Source organism: Rhinatrema bivittatum, chromosome 14, assembly GCF_901001135.1.
Source record: "Rhinatrema bivittatum chromosome 14, aRhiBiv1.1, whole genome shotgun sequence".
Lineage (NCBI taxonomy): Eukaryota > Metazoa > Chordata > Amphibia > Gymnophiona > Rhinatrematidae > Rhinatrema > Rhinatrema bivittatum.
The window spans coordinates 34,731,052-34,752,781 of record NC_042628.1 but is presented as its reverse complement, the minus strand read 5'-3'; the positions used below and the strand labels follow the sequence as shown (position 1 = coordinate 34,752,781).

The 21,730-nt window shown below is 44.6% G+C and overlaps 1 protein-coding gene across 8 annotated transcripts in view; it reads right to left on the bottom strand.

The window, feature by feature from the left end:
• SEPTIN12 (septin 12) overlaps positions 1-21,730 on the bottom strand; it is a 168,278-nt gene that overhangs the window by 63,642 nt on the left and 82,906 nt on the right. For 3 of the 8 annotated variants that reach the window (XM_029576145.1, XM_029576142.1, XM_029576146.1), the window contains exon 3: positions 877-945. The exons of 2 other annotated variants lie outside the window; for them this stretch is intronic. In XM_029576145.1, coding sequence (XP_029432005.1) covers positions 877-945 — 69 coding nt within the window. Of the gene's footprint in view, positions 1-876; positions 946-9,867; positions 9,899-14,257; positions 14,342-21,730 lie in introns of those variants that run through there. 3 more of the 8 variants (XM_029576148.1, XM_029576150.1, XM_029576149.1) reach the window with 3 other exon arrangements.

Below are 21,730 nucleotides of genomic sequence, written 5' to 3'. Positions count from 1 at the left end.
CTCACATGCCACAAAACAAGGGAGTAATAACAGCAGCAGACTGCTCCTCCCCTCCCAGGCTGCAGGATCCTTTATCCTTCTTTAATAAAGGATCCAGCTCCATCGCGCCTTATTGTACAGTCTTGAAAGCAGCTGTCAGCCAGTGCTTCAGCCCAGTATAAACAGCTGGCGTCTTCGTGTGCCCTCAATCCTGCCCTCCACCGCAGAGGAGAAAGCATCCCAAGCAATAGCAAGCAGGACACCCGGGTAACACAAGAGTGTAGGCCATCCGAGGCGCTTTTCTGTCTACAGCAGTGGTGTTGTGCTGGCAGTCAGCAAAACAGTTGTCATTGCTGTGGCTGACAGAAAATTCACTTCTGTATTTAACAGAGGAGAGAGACACTGCGCAGCTGGAGCAGGGAATATTCCGCCAGCTGTGCATGGAACCTTACGGTTGCCCCTGCTGCTCTGCTCCCCAATGGGTCGCTGCTGCCCCGTGAGACTGGAGAGGGGACAAGCGCCAGGCACTGAGCTTAGCTGTCTGCATGCTGCGAGGCAGGGGCGAAGGAAGAATGGATAGGAGAGAGAGATGGAGAAAAGGGCTGAGAGGGAGACGTAAACTAGGAGAGGGTGAGGTGGAAGAACCAGTGCTGAGAAGCTGGAAGAATGGGGTGTGGTGGAGAGGAACTGGGGGGTTGAGGCCCCAGACAGAGGAGGAGGAGGCGGGACAACCTGTCTGTACCCAAGAGGTGAGGGGCAGACTCTGTGGGTTGGGGATGGAGAGCTTGGAGACTTGACATAAGAGTGTCTTGATGTGGCCCGGCTGCTGCGCCCCCTGATCTACCCCAGTGCAGAGCGTAAAGGACATAGCAAGCAAATCAGAGGCCTTCTCTTTACCTTGCTGGTGAGTGTCTCTTGCTGTGCTCTGAAAGTATCGCTGCTCATCATAACTGGAGAATTCGCCTGCTGTAAAACCAGAGGACAGGGGAGCGCGGTCATTGAAGGGAAACCAAATACCAAGCCACACGTGTGTTTCTTCTCAGCCAGCCCAACCCTCATTCAGCTTTCCCTCACCTGAGTTTCAAATATGGACCTTTCATCCTGTGCAAATTACTGTGGTTGGCGTGTTTGTCCATTTAACTCTGGAGAAATGCCCAGCAAACGAGTTGTAGGACAGGTGAAACCTTTTTGTTGGATTAACTCAATGCATGTTTCGCCTGGTTTGCAAGAGAAACGCTCCCTTCATCAGGGCCGTGAAGGAGAAGAGTCTGTGGCTTACTCTTGGGGGAATTCTGCGCAAGGCACAATTTCCGGAGAATTCCCTCCCCCTGCGCCAGTTTTTTTTTTTTTTTCCTTTTTACTCTTCTCCTGCACAATTTCCCAGCCATTTGGGTCCCCACATTTTTTCTCTTCCACCGCAATCTGTCCCAAGCTGCCTTCAGAACAGCTGATGCCTTCCAGCACGGTGCACTTCTCCTTGGGTTGTGATGCCTGAAATGCAGGTCCTGCGTCGATCGAGACGGTGGGACCGGCGCGAGAGCACAGGCACCGTGCGGCTCAAACGCACAGACAGCCTTGCAGTGCCGGAAGGCATCGGCTATTCCAGGGGGACTCAGGAGAGAGACTGTGAGTGCAGAGTAAGGTGGAAGGAGACGTGGGCTGGCTAGTTGTGAGGGAGTGCAGGGAGAGGGCTGGTTGGGATAGCAGAGGGGGGGCTGGCTGGAGGAAGTTGGGGCACCTGCTGGCTTTGGGGTGGGGGGGGGGGGGAGAAAAGCATGCGCTCGTGTTTCATTTAAGCGAGCGAACTTAGGAGAAGAAACATCTAGAAAGTTTTGAATAGCCAACTAGAGATTAAGGGACGGAGCGTGTATTTCTAGTACAGAGAGGATCCAAGGGGGTTTGGCATTATTTAATAAGGTGCGTGCATAGTGCCAGCACATTTATAAACGCATCCGCCAGTGGAGGGGAAGCCAACGGAGGGGTAACAGAACCGGCGTGATGTGTTCTAGTGGGGACAAGCTGGGGATGTGGAGGAGGACAGAACATGTGCGGGGAAGGGAGGGGGACGGGGGATGAGTGGTTACTGCCTTATGATTAGGATTTTTTATTTTCAGGGGTTTTATTTTTGGCAATCTGCAGAGTCTAAGTGGTGCTCCCAGTTGCCAATACTTATGACAACACAACGTTGTCCATGGTGCTTGCCACACACGCCAGCAGCTGGATCCAGCTGCTGGCGTGGGGCAATATGTGGGGCAGTATTTTTATGGAATTCTGCACCGTAAACTTTAATTTTGTACCTTTGAGAAATAACATTTTCTGCATTGTAGTTTAAAGTCATTACTACTCAAAGCCAGTGATTATATTGTGTTATTCTGACAGATAGTTTGCAGAATTTCACGGGAGCACTCAGAAGGAAATGCCAGACTTCGGGTGAGGTGACAGAAAGCAGAACTAAGTCATCCTGAGGCTTTGAATCCAGCAGGTCTCACATCTGTTGAAGACGTGAGGTCACCTCTTCCTCGGTCTGCTCTAGGAAGGGGGCAGTTGAGGAGTTCTCCTTTGTTGGTGAGAGAGGATGAGAGAGAGAGCAGGGAAAACAGACTATAGAGCCCCTTACTGATATTTACAGAGATAGTCAGTGTTTTCTCAATTAACCCTGGGAACAGTTTCTTACCATTCTGTTCGACTTGAACTGGGTTGTACCAGTTGCTAGGCTGGTTAATTGATGTACATTTAGGGGATTCTCGGGAGGGAGGAAGGGGGCAGGGGGGAAGGTAGCAACAATGCTCGACTGTATCGTTTCATTTTGCTTCTTAATGTTATGTGAAAGCTAATAAATATAATTTCCAAAAAGAAAGATAAGTCAGTGTCCAATCACCACATGCCACCTCTTTATTTCAGCTGAGGAAGGTTATTGTAGTAATCTCATAATCAGTACATTTAACTTGAGTGATGTCTAAGCACTCCATTTCAATCTTTTATACCTATTGAGGTGTACAGAATCATTTTATTCCTTTCGAGGAACAATCCTGGTTTAGACTGAACCTTTAGGACTGTCTCTGTCCAGAAACATGTGCCTCCAAGATCTAGGGAATACTCTTAGGGATCGTTGTGCCTCTTTCCACCCCAACCAGCTGTTTCCCTCACTAGCTCCCCCCCTCTCCCCCCTCCCCGGGGTTTACTTTAACATGACTGCTTCCGACATTCCCCAATACCTGGAAATCCTTGATTGGAATTTCTCTTACATGGCAGGGAACACTAACCTCCTGCTTACTCTATGTACTGGATAGGTACTCTCACGTGGTCTCTTTACACTTCCATTTACATTTGGCTTCTGCTTAGGTCTTCCAAAATCCCTCTGGAGACACTGGAGTGAGCCCCTCTCTTGTCTGTGAGAGGGCTCTTTCCTGGTTTCTCATCTAAAACATGGAATAGTCCTCTTCTGGGTAGAAGATCCTGTTCCCACCTCCTCCCCAAAGGCTATCTTCTCTCGCTACAGATCTCTCTTGAGACCTCTCCATTAATGCTCACCTTAAGGGTGACCTTACACATGGAATGTATCACTGCAGTCCCTTTCCTAGGGATACTAGTGGAGAACACAGCAGGACCCTACAGAAGTGTGAAAAGCATCAAGATGCAACGAGGCAGGGACAGGCATGGAGTTAGCTGGTGGTATCTCACCACCTTTCTGGTGAGGCCTCACATGGAGTACTGTGTTCAGTTCTGGAGACCGTATCTCAAAAGGGATAGACACAGAACAGAGGCGGGCCAAAGAAGTATGACCAAAATGGTGTGCATCTGTATCAGAAGACTTATGAGGAGAGGCTGAGGGATCTGAATATGTGTACACCCTGCAGGGGAGATATGAATCAGTCCTTCAGATACCTGAAAGGTTTTAATAATGCATGAATTTTGAACCTTTTCCGCTGGAAAGAGTAGAACTAGGGGGTCGACTCAGAACCAAAATCAGGAAATATTTTTTTTCAGAGAGGGAGGTGGATGCCTGGAATGCCCTTCCGGAATAGGTGGTGACAATGAGAACAATAAACAAATTCAAGATGGCATGGGATAAACACTGAGGATCCCTAAAGGCTGGAGGTTGGAAATGAAGAAAAGGGTGCATGGGGGTAACCTGCATGGAGCTGCAGTTCCTACCCTTTTGCAGTGGGCATGGGTTTTTTCTATTCTTAACCAATCTGCCTGGATTCTGTTGACACAACTGCAACATCACTCTCCGCTTCAACGGCAGGAGTGGGGGAAGGGGAAAAGGGGAATTGGATTCACGCGACTGCCAATGCTGGGCCCCGACTTTTACATTCGGGGTACTGATACGCAGACATTAGGAAAAAAAAGCACAGGACTGCTTCTATGACCAAGTCCAAACGCAAAGCATGTTCAAGCAGCACAGTCTGAATTATCAAGAAGGCTGTTCATCCTGTAAAAATGTTGCTAGCAGTAATTTTGCTATGGGTTTGACAGTTGCTTGGCTTTTGATTGTAAATATTACTGCCCTTAATATAAGGCTTGGGGGTAAATCAGCACCAAGCGGCGGTTACCATCATAAGAAACTTGCTGGGCAAACTGGATGGGCCATTTGGTCTTTTTTTCTGCCGTCATTACTATGTTACTATGGATAAGAGCTCTAAGTCAGTGGTATCCAAATCTGTCTTTGGGGACCTCCAGCTAGTCAAGCCTTTAGGATATTCACAATGAATAATCATGAGATATATCTGCATGCAATGGAGGCCATGCACTAAAATCCCAATGGGCTGAACTCCAGTCTGTTGGCCTCTCTCTGGTTTAATCCCTTAGTGTGGATTAACAAAGCTATGATTAATTGGCCAGTGTGGCAAAGGGGATATGCTCTTTTGGGGTGGGGGAGGGTGGCTCTCTGAGTCTTTGGTAAAGATGTACGATTTGCCCTCTTCTCAATGTTATAAGTGGTTTCCGTTGAAGCACTGTGTAAGTCATAGTAATCTAAGCTTGGGGGCGGTTGGAGACTACTCCAGAACTTCATCTGCTTTGTTTTACATTCTTTTCTTTAGGGAATGAAGCTTCGTGGATATATGGGGTCATTGTGGGGTTCCTCTCGTGTTAGATGTGTGGGCTTGGAGAAGGCTTGGAAGAGAGACTTATCGTTAGGCCTCGGCAGTGTTGATTAGTCCAGCTCCTGGTTCAGGGAAATGAAGACCTCTGTATCTGCTGGCCTTATGCAAACTTTATATTTCTTTTTGCATTGGGTCACATGGACACCTTTAAAGCTATATCGAACGGGTCCACGATAACCAGGGGTATGTTGGCATTCTGAACATTGTGACAACATTCATTCCCTTTTGCTCTCAGGTATGACAATTTATTAGTAGGATCATTCCCATGGATACTTCTTTACCCTTTAAAATTGTAATTTTGGAGATCCCATGCGTTCAAAGGGATACTCTCACCTAATCTATGTAAACTGTTAGATATTCTTTTGGCTGTTGTTTTACAGGTTATTCTTAGTAATTGGAAAAAGGTTATAACATCTTAAATGTGACTTTTTGGTGGAATATGGTTTCTGTGATTTATAAATTTGAAACTGTCACTCATGGTAATATTGTTTGTAGGGTTAAACTCCATGCTAACTGGTATCCTCTTGGCACTACAATAATTTTATATTATATTGTATAAATAGTTTGTTGATTTATGACTTCAATTATTTCTGTTCTTTGTGAAGGCTTTGTACTTCCTCCTGTATTATTGTTCTTTTTGTGTTTGTTTGGGTTTTTTTTTATTGTTGTTTTGAGTCTTTTATCAATAAAAAGAATGAATTAAAAAAAACCCCCAAAAAACAAAACAAAACAGTGAATTTCTGGATAATGGTAAGAGCTAAATTCCAGACATGTTAAAGGCAACAGGCTAGAGAGTGTTCCTACTTTCAAACACAGATCATTCAAAAAGACTTCCTGCTAGCAATATCATTTCATGATCCCTTATTGAGTACAAGTGTCTGGTGCTCTGACTACGGGGGATATAGAAGCAGCTGTAATGATAGTGCAGTGAAGAACAATATAGAGAGGCACTTGGCAGAGCTGATGTTTCTTCGGACCTACCTGAATTCATGCATATTAAAGCGATACCCGTAAATGCCCGTTTGTACTCTCCAACTTTACAATTCTTCCACTTAAATATCTGCTCTCTAGACGTTATATGTACCAGTGTGATTGGCTGCACTGGGCTCCGATGAGGACCAGAGCCACACTGATTAGCTTATATTCCTAACAATGGGAGTGGCCAAGTAGTAGTAGGAGCTTTCAAAAACTTTAAATGCTTTAATATCAGCTCAAGAATGAGACAAAAATCAGAAAGAAAGAGGATTTTAGCTTTGTGTACTTTAAATGCAAATCTATTTATTTATTTATTTTAGAGGGGTTGCCCTGGCAGTTTTCTCCTGTACATACGTCTGGGCTTCCGGCTCAGTGGGAACCATCACCTGTTGAGTTACAAAGTCAACAACCTTCATTTCGCAACCTACTGGGGTGGGCGTCTCCCCCTATTTTTTTCTATTCCCCTCGGTCCAGCCATCATAGCATTGATCCTAGACCTGGAGCCATCAATCACAGCTCCCTTCAGATAGGGCCGGATCTAGGCAAAGGCAACATAGGGAAAATACCTAAAGTGCCCTAAAACTAGGAATCCTCTACTGCTCTCTGAACCCCCCTCCCCCCCATCTCCGGTCCTCTGCCTATGGATGCCATAATCTTAAATCCAGACCTGCCTTCAGAACTTATTTCATTTGGACCCCAAGTCTGACCCAGGAATCACATCCAGGTCTTCCGTATGGCACCGCATGTGCTGGCTGGCTGGCCAAATGCAAACTGAATGTTTTAAATGTGTGGCTTCTTTAAGATGCTAGCAATATTTGCAATTCTCCTTGAAATTGCATAATCACCTGCTAAACAAAAAGGATTAAACTCATCAGCTAAAGAAGGCTCTGCAAATGGTTTAAGAATTATGGAATCTGCTGTCACTTATCAGTCCCATCATTTAAATGGTTTAAAATTTAAGTTAAGAACATAAGAAATTGCCATGCTGGGTCAGACCAAGGGTCCATCAAGCCCAGCATCCTGTTTCTAACAGAGGCCAAACCAGGCCACAAGAACCTGGCAATTACCCAAACACTAAGAAGATCCCATGCTACTGATGCAATTAATAGCAGTGGATATTCCCTACATAAACTTGATTAATAGCCATTAATGGACTTCTCCTCCAAGAACTTATCCAAACCTTTTTTGAACCCAGCTACACTAACTGCACTAACCACATCCCCTGGCAACAAATTCCAGAGCTTTATTGTGCGTTGATTGAAAAAGAATTTTCTCCGATTAGTCTTAAATGTGCTACTTGCAAACTTCAAGGAATGCCCCCTAGTCCTTCTATTATTTGAAAGTGTAAATAATCGATTCACATCTACTCGTTCAAGACCTCTCATGATCTTAAAGACCTCTATCATATCCCCCCTCAGCCATCTCTTCTCCAAGCTGAACAGCCCTAACCTCTTCAGCCTTTCCTCATAGGGGAGCTGTTCCATCCCCTTTATCATTTTGGTTGCCCTTGAAGTGAATTGTATCATGGGGGGTTCCGATTTGGTGAGATTCTGATTTACAACTCAGGGATGCGTTCTAAACCTTCTTTGGCTCAGAATGAGGGCAGGAGGTTAGATTCCTCTCAAATTCTGCAGAATTGAATTGAGGTTTAACTTTTTTTTTCCTTTATCTCGGATCACCACAAGCAATTAATTGCCCAAATGCTTCAAAGGAGGTTAAACACGATGGGCTAGTATCTTCTTATAAACAACAAAAAAATAACCAAACTATGTTAGCGACACTCCAGCAAATTTCCTTTCTCCAGCTACCAACACAAAAGTCTAACGTAAAATATACAACTACAAACTATGTGAAGAGAAGTGGGCGCGCTGAAGTCATACTGGAAGTGCCAGCAAAAGGCTGAATTTATAGTCCCTGTAATTTCTGAGGTTTTGAGTTTTTCATTCACTGTGTAGAATATGAGGAAATGCCAGAAATGTGTTAATGTTTTCTCAAAGTTCTCAAAATAGCAGATCTAAAAGTTAGTGATCCAATAATAACAGAGGTGTGTGGCGAGAGATTTATTTATTTTCTTGGACTTATTAGCTGCCCTTTCAGAATCAGCTCAGGGCGAGGATTTGACCATTCACAGCCTTATGATTTGTCTTCCTCGCATTACTATGTGGCTTATAAAAATAGCAGCAGTTGTGTATGAGGGCAGGAGGTTCGGTTCACACAACTCTTCATAGTTTGTAGTTGTATATTTTACGTTAGACTTTTGTGTTGGTAGATGTAGAAAGAAAATTTGCTGGAGCGTCGCTAACATAGTTTGGTTATTTTTTTTGTTTATAAGATGATACTAGCCCATCGTGTTTAACCTCCTTTGAAGCATTTGCATTTGGGCAATTAATTGCTTGTGGTGATCAGAGATAAAGCAAAAAGAGTAAAACCTCAATTCAATTCTGCAGAATTTGAGAGGAACCGAACCTCCTGCCCTCATTCTGAGCCAAAGAAGGTATTAGAACACATCCCTGAGTTGTAAATCAGAATCTCACCAAATCGGAACCCCCAATAATACAATGTTGTCTAATTGCATGTTTGTTTCAGTTCATGATACCAATGGGTGATGTGAACTCTTCCATTTTAAAACAATCCTTCCTCTTCATCCTGTCAGACCAGTCCAGGCAAGTGGGTTTTGTCCCCCTACCAGCAGATGGAGGCAGAGTGCAAGCTTTTTATACTGGACATCCCTCCAGGAAAGGAGTCGATAGTTCTCTGTCTCCAGCAGAGGGTAGGAGTCAGCTGGTCCAGCAGGAAAGAAGAAGTAGTCAAGGCTCCTGAGACAATAGCTTTTCCTAAGATCAGTTTCTCCAGCGGCAGCCAGAGCCAGGGCCAGGCCAGGGGACCCTCAATTCTTTTAGGATGGGCTGGATAAGGGCCTGGCAGTAAACTCTCTGAGGATCCAGGTATCAGCTATCTCTTGTTATAGGGGGACAAGTGAATGGCCCCTCCATAGCAGCGCATGCAGATGTAGTCTACTTCCTGAGGGGAGCGAAACACCTGTGTCTACCGCTAGTCCTTGCATGGGACTTGAATTTGGTCCGGAGTATCCTAACAAGGGCCCCATTTGAACCCCTCAATAAAATTTCGCTAAAGGACTTAACACTGAAGACAGTCCCGTTGGTGGCAATTTTCTCAGGAAGAGGAATTTCGGAGTTTCAGGCCCTGTAATGCAGGGACCCATACTTGCCATTCTTTAAGGGAGAAGGTAAACTACCAGACCAGTACGATCATTCTTGCCAAAGGTAGTCTCAGATTTTCACTTCAATTAGACAATTTCATTGCTAGGTTTCATTGCAGGCTTCAGAAAGGCAGATATATAGGGGAAAGGAAGGAGCTTAGATTCCCAGACATCCTGAGGGCTCTCCTGAAATACTTAAAGGTGACCAATAGTTTTCGAAGATTGGACAGGTTATTTATATTATTCTCAGGGGGGCGTAAAATAAAAGCAGCTTTCAAAGCGTCCATCACCTGATGGATTGAGGAGGCGATAGCGACAGCCTACGTAACAAGAGGCAAATCCATTCCTGATTCTGTCGCAAGGACAGAATATAGAGTATTAATGTCGAATATCTGCAAGGCAGCCACATGGGTCTCGGTGCACACATTTACAAAGCATTAGAGATTAAATCTCCAAGAAAGGAAGGAGTCAACATTTGCCACAAGAGTCCTGGAAGCAACTCTGGGTATCTACTGCCTGGGATAAGTAGAGCTTAGGTACATCCAACTTGTCTGGACAAACAGGAAGGTATAATTAGGTTCTTACCTGCTAATTTTCTTTCCTTGAGTCCTGACAGACCAGTTCAGAATGCCACTCTGAAAACAGGATGGAGGGGGGGAGGAGAATGAATACACATAGCAGAAGAAGAGTACAGTGTACCAACTGAGAAATGCAATCTTGGGAAGGAAGAGCAGAGGTTATGCTCAAGCCGATGGGTCCCTTGTGTTACTATTCTATGAACAAAATCATTTGTTTTATGGTTTCATTTACAGGAAAAAAAATGGGATGTAAGTGACAAATAGAAGAAAACACTTGCATGTCAATGAGAAATACAACTTGGAGAAGGAAGAGCAGAGGTATGCTCAACCCGGAGGGGTCTTTTGTTTCACACTTTTATGAATAAAATCATTTGTTTTTGATTGAATTTACAAAAAAAAAAAAAAAAAAAAAGAAGGAAGGGAGAATGGGAAGAACCAATACAAATTTTGAGGACTAGCTTGGGCAAGAGACTGACTCCTCCCCTGCTATTCCAGCCTATATAGGGAGGGATGTCAAGACAAAAAGCTTGTACTCTGTCTCCATCTGCTGGTAGGGGGGGACAAATCCCATTTGTTTGGACTGGTCTGTCAGCACTCAAGGAAAGAAAATTAGCAGGTAAGAACCTAATTGTACCTTTTATGGGTGGTCAGCAGAGCTGCCTATATGGACTTGATCTTTTACCCGTTTCCAGCTGAATATTTTCAAAGCAAATATTCAGAGAGCTTGCTGCCTCAGGTTCAGGGAACAAAAGGGACCATTTTACAGGGCTGATCTGATGACTTAGGGTAGGAGGTATGGGTTTGAATACCAGGTTCTAGCTCTCAAATCCAGTTAGTTGGAACTGGAAGTGCTGGGTAAACTACAGGCTCTGCTTCTGGGAAAGAGGGAGAACCACCTAGAGTACCTGAGTGGAATATAAATACAAATAAATAAAAATAAACAAGAACCAAATATCAATCAAAAGCAGCGCCCACTGGGGTGATGAGAAGGGTACATTTGTATTGACTCCTATGGATCCTTAGACAGAGGATTTCCTTTGCTGATGCTTGCACTCTGGAAACCTGGGAAGGGGATAAAACTTTGGTGGAACAATCCCAGCCCATTTTCCCCTCCCAGTGACCAGGGCTGAGGCAGGTTCTGACTAGTGGGGAAGCTCGATAACTGGCCAGCGACAGCCACCCACTGCAGTGTGAGCTTCTTCAGAGGAGTGCCCTGTCAGGACCAACTGTGCATGTAGGCCCTTCCTCAACACCACTCTAGCCAAGCAAGGAGGAGTTAGCGTCCTCTGGTCTGCTTTCCAAACCCTTCTTTTATTTCAGTGCACCTCCTGGTCCATCCTTTATTTCAACCACGACAGCCTTCATGGGAGTTTTCCAAAAATCAGCACATAGACGTATCATACAAAAAGACAGTACAGACGGAGGCATAAAGCAAACTGAATGGAGAAGGTGCACCTTCTCTGCCAGATCTTAATCTTGGCACAAACATACGGCACTGGAAAGCAGTACATAGTGCAGTGTTAGTTCAGTGGGTGGAGATTTGCCAGTTTTATTGCATAACTCAGCAGTCACTGACAATCACACTGCTTCGGTACTGAATTCCTGTTCAGCACCGAACACCCATTGCGAACAATCAGCTGAGATGTGCAGTGCACTTCCATTCAGGATGTACCTGCCAAGAGACAGCTGCTTACACTAATACAGTAGATGTTGGCAGAAGAGGATCCTGGTGGTCCAACCAAGCTATTTATTTATTTACTATTTTATTCTTAGGGTAACTGCTGCTCTGTGCAGGTTACCCCAGTCAACATGGGTTGCCTTTTTTCTTCATCTCTATGCTTTAGCCACTGGAATCCTCTGTGCTTATCCCATGCCCTCTTGAATTCCCTTCCCATCTTTGTCCTGACTGCCTCTTCCAGGAGGGCGTTCGATGCAATCCATCCACCATCCTTTCTGCGGAAAAATACTTCCTGACTCTGAGCCTGACCCTACCTCCTTGGAGCTCCATATTATGACCCCTAGTTCTACAGTGTTATTTCCAGCAAAAAAGGTTTGATTCTTGCATACTATTAATACTTTTCAGGTATTCAGAAGTCTGTATCATAATCCCATCTCATCTCCTGCAGGGTATACATATCTAAATGCTTCAGTCTCATAACTCTTTTTTAGGGCAAACCCAACATTGTTTTGGTCATCCTTCTCTGGACCGCTTCCATCCTGTTCCTATCCTTTTTGAGATGAGGTCTCCAGCACTGAACGCGGTATTCCAGGTGAGGCCTCACCATGACCCGAACAAGGGGCACTACAATTTCCTTTTTCCTGCTGGGGTTATGCCTCTCTCTAAGCAGCCCAGCATCTCTCTAGCCTCAGCAATCGCCTTATCAAATAGCTTCGTCACCTTCAGATCGTCAGACCTTAATCACCCTGAGGTCTGTCCCTCCCGGTCCACGCACATCAGACATGCGTCCATCACACACAGCTCCTCTGGATTTCTGCACCCCAAATGCACGACTCTGCCCTTCTTGGCACTGAATCCCAGCTGCCACATATTATTCAAATGACCGTTTCATCATATACCGTTTCATCACTCAACTTTCAGACTACTTAGAAGATAATAATCTCCTGTTCCCCTCCCAACATGGGTTCTGCAAAGCCTTTAGCACAGAATCACTCCTCATTTCCCTCACAGACTACCTCATCATGGGCCTCGACAAAGGACAATCATTTCTACTGATTCTACTGGACCTCTCGGCAGCGTTTGACACTGTCAATCACTCCATCCTCATAAATCAGTTGGCGGCAATAGGAATTACTGGCGCTGCACTTAATTGGTTCAAAACTTCTCTCAACAACAGAGGCTACAAGGTTAAAATCCAAAACAAAATCATCACGTTACAATTCAACCGTAGGAGTCCCACAGGGTTCCTCTCTGTCCCCTATGCTCTTTAACATCTATCTCTTACCGCTATGCCAGCTCCTCTCCAGCCTCAATCTAAAACATTTTCTATATGCGGACGATATTCAGATAATAATCCCTGTTAAAGACACATACTTGAAAACACTAGATCACTGGGAAAACTGCCACCAACAAATCAAACTCCTCCTCACTAGTCTAAACTTAGTATTAAATTCCTCCAAAACCAAACTCCTGCTCATCTTTCCCGAGAACAGTAACATCACTTCCACTCACCCTGGCATCCCACAATCCACGCAACTGAGAGACCTTGGAGTTTTAATTGACAATCGGATGAATTTGAAAGCTTCTATCAACAAACTACCAAAGACTGTTTTCACAAACTCCAAGTCTTGAAAAGGATAAGACCTCTCTTTCACTTGCAGGACTGTAGAACAATCCTTCAGGCATTAGTTTTCTCAAAGTTAGACTATTGCAATTCTATCCTACCAGGTCTCCCTTCCTCCTATACCAAACCGCTTCAGATGGTACAAAATGCGGCAGCACGAATATTAACAAACACCAGAAGAAGAGATCACATCTCCCCTATCCTAAAAAGCCTTCATTGGCTGCCAGTGCACTTCAGAATTCTCTACAAATCCATCTCCGTTATCTACAAAATCATTCATCAACATACTTCTATCGACCTGCAAATTCCTCTCCTCTTACACAATTCTTCAAGACCTACCAGAGACGCATATAGAGGTTCACTCCAGGTTCCTCCAACCAAAGCCACTAGACATATTACCTTGAGAGATTGGGCCCTCTCTACCGCCGGTCCCCCTTTATGGAATTCCATCCCCCCAGACCTAAGACAGGAACCTTGCCTCCCAACCTTGAGGAAGAGACTTAAGACTTGGCTCTTCAAACAAGCTTTCCCGGACTCCTGCTAATGTCCTTCAACATCAAGTTCTATAACACAACCAGCTCATTTAACTGTTCGTTGTAAATATTTAAAATGCTATTAACCTTTTCTTTTTCCTTCCTCTCCCAGTTTAAGCATCCCTATTTTTTGTAACTGCTTTCTTCCGCACTACAGTTCCAGTTTGTTTTTTCTTTCTATGCACCACTGTTTTAATGTAAACCAGCATGATGTGATTTTATCATGAATGCCGGTATATAAAAACCGTAAATAAAATAAATAAATATAGTGGCAAAAAGCAGTCATGGCACTTCATGCAATAAAGGCCTTACACGTTTTGATTTTACGTGTCATGCTCATCAGCCCACAATAAAGGAAGGTCTGGCACTAGTAATGACACTGGAAACCACAGCGTCACAAAGCCTGCCATAACTACAATTGCTGGTTAGTGTAAGCCAGTCACATATTGTGCCAGCCCCCTGCTAGAACTAAATTTACATTGAACCCAGTTGTGCCTTTAACAGCAGGAATGACCACGCGTGGTCACAGAATAAGCATCGAGTGATAGGACAAGAGTGTTACCGTCTCATCCACAGGCTCCCAGCCTGGGTGGGCTCCTCTAGGACACCTCTGGCATGTTTGGAGTTCTCTCAAGGAGTATGTTTGTTAATTGTGTGTTTAGTGAGAAAATGAAAGCGGTTATCTCTGAAAGCAATGATGAATTTCCTGCTCTGTGGTTTCTTTTTCCTGTCTTCAGTATTCCGTTTAGATTAGAAAAAAAGGCTCATTGGGGGTTTGTTGCCATGGAAACTCTGGCCTGGTGTTGACGAAGGCCCACAAGCACATACTTTTGAAGTCACAGCTGGCACTGAGCATATGACAGGAGTTCTGGATGGAAATGATATGGCACTGCTCTGGACTAGCTCCCACTACTCTGGGTGCCTCTCCCTGGCCAGATCTCGAAGTGTGTCTGGCATATGTCCCTCTATTACATGATGCCTATCTCACCCAAGGATTGGGCACCCATGGAATTCATTGTATCATGAGCATTCAAACTTCTAGAAAATAAGAACATAAGAATTGCTATACTGGGTCAGACCAAGGGTGTTGTGTTCGTGTCTATTCTTGCCCTCGCTCCACCCTCTCTACCTTTGTGGCGACTTCCTTCGGCTCTGATGGACAGATGTGGCCTCAGCTTCTCTTCGCCATTTTCTTTCTGGAATCCCCAGGCTGGCATGATGCTACGGATCCACCATGTTCCTGATGATGTAAGGGCACGCACGCGCACGCTCCAGACTTGTACCGGCAAGGGCGCGAACCTCGGGGGCATCCCCCCATAGTGACATCATTTGCTTCCAACATAAAAGGTCTTTGCTTGCAACTACGAATCGAGTTAGCAAGGAGGAATCTTTCTCCGCTGCTCTGCTTCTACATACTTACTTAGGGGTACCTGCTCCTCAGGGGCCCCGCTCTCTCTCTCTTCTTGATTTCAGATACAGAACGGAATCCGGTACTCGCTCCACGAGGGCCTACGTTCCTAAAGACTCAGAAGACTCTTATTGCCTGGAAGCGATCGCAGACATGAACACTGTGAGTTCTATTCAGATAGGAACCGGTACGCGCTCCACGAGGGCCTATGCTCCTAATCCCAATGACTGTCTAAGATGTTATCGCAGGTATGGAGATCGTGAGTTATTGCAGATTGCAGATAGGAACCAGTACTCGCTCCACGAGGGCCCATGTTCCTAAAACCCTTCGCAAACTCTCTTCTTTCTCAGAAGATATCGCATACCTATATCTTATGGATTGCTATTACAGATTGCAGATAGGAACCAGTACTCGCTCCACGAGGGCCTATGTTACTCAACTCTCCTCAACTCTCTTCTATTCCAGAAGCCATCTCAGACACAGTTATTGTGAGTTCTATTTCAGACTGCTTACAGGAACCAGTACTCGCCTGTGGCTCCTGTTCCTGAATACTGAAGACTCTCTGTTGCATAAGAGGACCTTACAGACATCTTCCATTGTGAGTGTATCATCCATTACTGGTTATGCATCCAGCATACCCTATCTACTTACTACCTATAGTCTCTCTCTACAGCTCAGCAACTCAGAGATCGCTATTTCAGTATCTAAGGGACTTCAGCCCTGCCGAGCACATCAGCTCACTACTGCCACCTCTGGTGGTTCAACTTCCAGTCTAATAAAGAACTATCTGTGTTTGTCTTATACTCCCGCCTAGCCGGTGGTTCCTCTCAGGATCTCCTCTTGGGGGCGCTGTCATCTGCCATCGGCCAAGTGTTCATTCCTTACACTAATAGAGCGGTATTATATCATCTACCACTCTGTGGGAGCTAACCACATTAGTTCACTATTCTGCCTATGGAGTATCATCACTGTTGCTCCTTCTTCAAGGAAACAGATCCATAATATAATCTCTTTACTGAAGTAGCAATCTGTTAAGTACTAACTCCCTAGCGGATCTGTCTCAGACTGCTCAACTCCAAAGCAGAATTATAACAGAGAGCTAGCTCTTTCATTCTACAGGAACCAGCGCATACCAGGTTGCCAACTCTGCCCTCCTGGCAGGGTTAGCCATATCAGACTGCCAACTCCTCCCCTTGGAGGAACTGGTTGATACAGACTGCTAACTCCACCTTTTTGGCAGGTTAAGCCACAACAGTTTGCTAACTCCTCCTCCCAGAGGAGCTGAAACCTAATAGATTGCTAACTCCGCCCTCCTGGCAGGGGGGTGCAATAACAAAGGGTCCATCAAGCCCAGTATCTGGTTTCCAACAGTGGCCAATCCAGGCCACAAGAACCTGGCAAGTACCCAAACATTACATAAATCTCAAGCTACTATTGCTTAATAATTAATAGCAGGTTTTGGATCTTTCCTCTAGGAACTTATCCAAATCTTTTTTAAACCCAGTTACACTAACTGCTGTAACCACATCCTCTGGCAATGAATTCCAGAACTTAACTATGTGCTGAATGAAAAAGATTTTTCTTCGATTTGTTTTAAATGAGCTACTTGCTAACTTCATTGAGTGCCCCCTAGTTCTTCTATTATCTCAGTCTATGAGTCTTTCAACACCATTGAAAGAACTTCTGCTGCCTCCATTGGGGTGAGATGTATGGAATGGCTTAGGGCTAACAGTATTTAAGAAGATATCCATGAGAAACCAGCAGACTTGCCCTACCTAGGAAATAACATATTTGGGGAGAAGCTACAGGCAGGGGTGGCTCAAGAAAAACTGTTTCCTGAGGCAAAGGTTGAGATTGCGCTCCCCTGCCTCCCCCCCCCAAAAAAAAGGAACGGCACAGCTCAAATCATCAAGAGGGCCAACAAATACGGAGCCAACAAAGGAGATTTTCATAACTTTCTCCTCTCTCTCTCTACCTTCTTATAAGAACATGCCATACTGGGTCAGACCAAGGATCCATCAATCCCAGCATCCTGTGTCCAACAGTGGCCAATCTAGGTCACAAGTACTGGGCAACTACCTCTCATACTTCATTTTCCACCCACCTATAATATTTCTCTTTGTCTATTGGAGCAGTTCTCTGTGTTCCCAGGTCTTAGCACTCTGAAGGCAGAGGCACCATGGAGTGCAAGTCAGAAAGCTGTAAGTGATTTATGGGGAGGGTAAATGCTGAAAGGGGGTTAAGGTGAAGAGAGGGTGAAATGAAAGGGATTTAATATTGGGAGAGGGAAAAGAGTAGATTGCAAAAAGGGGTGAATTCTGGGGAGGTGAATAGGATGAATGCTGGGGGAGGGGGGAGAAGCGTCATGGGATGACCAGCGAACGAGCAGACATCCTGTGCAGAACTCTGTGGCGGACCCTACAAACTGCTATTTTGGCCCTACATTGTTTCTATATTTGATTTTTTTTTTGGCTGCTTTTGAGGTATCTTTGATCAGTGCCTCTCAATTGGTCAAGTTTATGGACAGATTTGCGATTTGGAAATCTCCAGAAATGGCTGCAAAGATTCAGAAGATTCCCGCAGAGAAGGCCAGCAATTTCATGGAGACCCAGCGGTTGGAGCTCACCATGTTTGGAAAAACTTGTGAAAGAAACCTCTCTGGAGGACTCTAAATCAATCACCGGATCGGTTTCTGATGTCTTGGAAGATAGACTTTCGTTGTTCTTGGAAGAAATGAAGAAAAAGATGGACTCACACTAACAGGATTCAAGTGGCTGAGCATGGAATCTCTCAACAGAAAGACAGGGCAATGGAGCTTAAATGCCAAATAAAGAAATGCACAATTACTAAAGAATGTGGAAGATCTTGAAACTAGATCTCCAAGAAGCAATGTTGGACTTATGGGGGTTTCCGAGTCAGTGAATGACTCGGACCGAAAATCTTTTTGTGACAGATGAACACCAGAGCATCTCAGCCTGCCTGGGGTCTGTTCCTTAATCCCAATTCTGACCAATCCCAAAGAATCCAGGATAAAAATTAAAACCTACATTCTAGTGTCTTTGATAAACTAAACTTAATCTAATACTTCTCTTTCAAGAATTTTTTTATTTGATTGTACATTTAGTCAACGGGTGTATTGTAAAACTCCCACTTTTAGAGCTGTTCAGTTATGGACATTACAACATGTAAACCGTTTAGACCTTTATTTTGTGTAAGCGGTATACAAAAGATTTTAAATAAATAAATACAATTATTAATAATAAATAAAAAACACAGTCTTAGTTCTGCTAGAAAGAATGTTGCTAAACCAAAACAAGTGATTGTTAAAAGCTTTAATTATATGAAGAAAGCGTAGATCATGACTGCATTTTGAAGGAAGAGGGATCTTAAGCATGAAGGTTCCTGTATTCTACTGTTCTCTGATGTTTCTGCAAAAGTGACGACGGAACGGCAGCAAATAACTCACTATTGTGTTCTGTGCTGTTCAATAGAGGAATTCATTTCAATTTCGGTTTCTGCCCAAGTTAAAAGTCAGTTACCAAGGTTCTACAAAGTTTTTAAACTCCAACATCACAGCCTTCGTTTCCCAGTTGGGATGATACTGACTGTGTGCAACACGGAGCATTACTGTAAATGTTCGGAGAATCTTTAATATGGAAAATCTCTCTTTGCGTTTCTTCCACTACTTGGTTCTGGGAAAGCAACATCAAAGGGAGACAAGATGGCAGCGGGAAACTGGGGAGCAGTGATCTGCCTTGTGCTTCTAAGTTGTGATGTCAGACCTGCCAGGGAAGGGGCCTTATTTTTGTGTGTGTGTGAACTGGCAACCTTCTTCTTCTGAACATTTTAGGCTCCCACATCTTGGCTATAAAAATCGGGCTGCAATTTACTCTTTGGTTCTATCGTAGCGCTTTGCCTCAATGTTACTGTTTCCTGTGAGCTTCTGAGCCAAGTGTCCGTCTGAAGAGGCTGAATGCTTGGTGTGTCGGTTTTCATCGGGACCTGAGGGAGGATTCACTTCCAGTCTAACCTTAGCACCTATTATCCAGCAGGTCCTAAGGATGGAGTCAGTGACATTTTTCTTTTATACAGCTCTGTTTTGGTTTTGTGTTTCCTGCATGGCGCTATGTCTTGGCTAGCTAGCGATATACAGTTCTGTATTTAGGAGTACCGCCTTCAAGCACCTTGTTTATTCATCTTGATACTCATGGTAATGCTGTGGGGCTTCCAATCCTAATTTACACTTTTCCAGAAGAGGTCTGTGGATAATGTGTGTAAAGCAAGAAGAGCGACTTTTGTGTTGAAGGGCTGGGATTGGTTTTGAGAGGGGGTGTTTGAATCTTGTAGGCCAGTGTCCTTGGTTGACTGAAAGGGGTGTGTGTAGGGGTGTGTGTGTGTAGGGGTGTGTGTGTGTGTGTGTGTGTGGTGGGGGGGGGGGGGTTGCATTGTTTCTGTTTGACAGAATCACTTTGCCTGAGGGATGTTCATTTATTCACCTTAAGAGGATCTAGCTGGAGGGTCCCCGGGGAAGTGGATATGCACTGTCTTATGTGTTGGTATCTTTTTGACTGGTTCAATGCTTGAAACTAGTTTGGTTTTTTTTTTTCCTTGAATGTGGATGGGATTCACTCCCCCATTAAGAGGAAAATGATATTAAATATGTTTAAGAGACTTAAAGTTGATATTGTCCTTTTGCAGGAAACCCACCTGAACAAAAAGGAACATCTTATGCTGTGCAGCGACCGGGTTGTCAGTGCTTTGCATCGTCCTTCTTCAGCAAGCACTGTGGTGTGGCTATTTTAATGAAAAAGAAATTTCCAATTGGAAAAGTAAATTGAAAAGCCACGAGGGTGCTATGTAATCTTGATCAGCTCTATGGCAAATACAAAGTAGGCCTTATGCAATGTGTATAGGCCCCAATTGTTTTCACATATTTTTTGTTCAGGCTGTCTCCATATACTGACTGTCATGGGATTCTTGCAGGAGATTTTAGCATCACAGCTGATAGGAGAATGGATCAAAAGCCCACAAAGGCTCTCTGAAAGGACCGGGAACCCAGAGGGATTCGTTTTCTTTTATCTGAGCTCCAGCTGATGGACATTTGGCATGCTCTGCATCCGGAGGAGCGTGATTTTACCTTTTTATCCCGCTCCCCATGGCGTATACTCATCTCCAGTGCCATTTTTTGCAATTGTTGGGGAATCTAAGGTTATTGAAAACGTTCTCTCTGATCGCTCTATTATTTCTCTGGAACTGAAGGTGGGGGGGAGGATGGTCCATGCGTTCCTGGAGGTTGTGTGGGAGCGAGAAGTCACAAGCAGTTCCTGGCCCTGACCCTCTCTTCCTTTCACCCCCTCCCCCCCCAGCTCCATCGCTCCACTTCCTTTTTACCTACAAATTAAGCCCCGGGTGAGAGATTTAGAGACAGAAGAGAGAAAGGAAGGAAAATAAGGAGATGGGAGGTCAGGAAGACAGGAGAGAGAAGAAACATAAAATAGAAAAGATGAGCCTGAAAAGGGTATTAAAAGATGGACCAGAAGAACACAGAAAAAAAAGAGAGACTCAGTCAAACACCTCCCCCTCCCCCCCATACCACACACTCAGATAAAGGTGGGGGAAAAAAGCTTTTCTTTTCAGTTTCGAGATTAGAATAGGTAGCCAAACGGCTCCTGGTGTAAACTGGATTCTCTGCGGTATTATCCAAAACTGTTATACATGAGCTATCAAGACCACCCAGATCCTTTCTTCAGATGTGAATAATGTCTTTTATGTGACATCTGAAGAAGGGACCTATTTAGTTTCAAAAGCTCATGTACAGTATTTTTTGGATAATTCCTACCCTGATCTGCCAAGAATCCAGTGATTGGAATGTAATTTTCAGTGTTAAGTTACTGTATGTTCTCTGCACAATTTATTTTTTGTTCTATGGAAAGATAGGGTAGATTAAGAATTAAACAGAAGAGAGCCCCTTGATACCAGACGGGCAGCACATCACTGATCGCGTAAGAATCCACCAGCAAGGTGCATTGCCTTGGCTCTTCCAGGGTATCTGATGCCATTATTTAAATTACCCCCACCAGGCCAGCAGGATCTTCGTAACACTGGTGTGCTGTGCTTTTTACAGGATCATTTGGGGAAAGAGGGGCTGTGATTGTTGAACTTAAATTATCAAAATCCTAAGGGAAGGCCATATTGACCTGTATCCCCCTGTATCCCCCTCTGGTGCTCCTTGACCCTGCAGCCAGAAAGACATTTCTCTGCCCTACACGAAAAGGAGGGGTAGCCACGGGACCGAAAAGCACAATGCTCTCTGGTAGGGTCCCCCCCTGGTCAACGCTGTCACTGCTGCTCCTGGCTCTGTGGCTGGATCAATAGGTGAGGCATGTGGGTGGGAAATAACTAGTGTGTTCAGCGGATATGTGAGTGAGGTTTCCAAAGTGAGCAGGTGTGAGAGCACCTCCATACCAATGCTTTCCACGCTTCAAGGAGAAAGGCAGAGCTGAGACTTATCGCCTGTACTTGGGAAGGAATAGGAGGCAGAGTCGAGCCTGTTGCTACATCCAAAGAGATGCACCAGTAAAGTAGATTGAATATAATGTGGTGTCTGGTCAGGATAACCGTTACGAT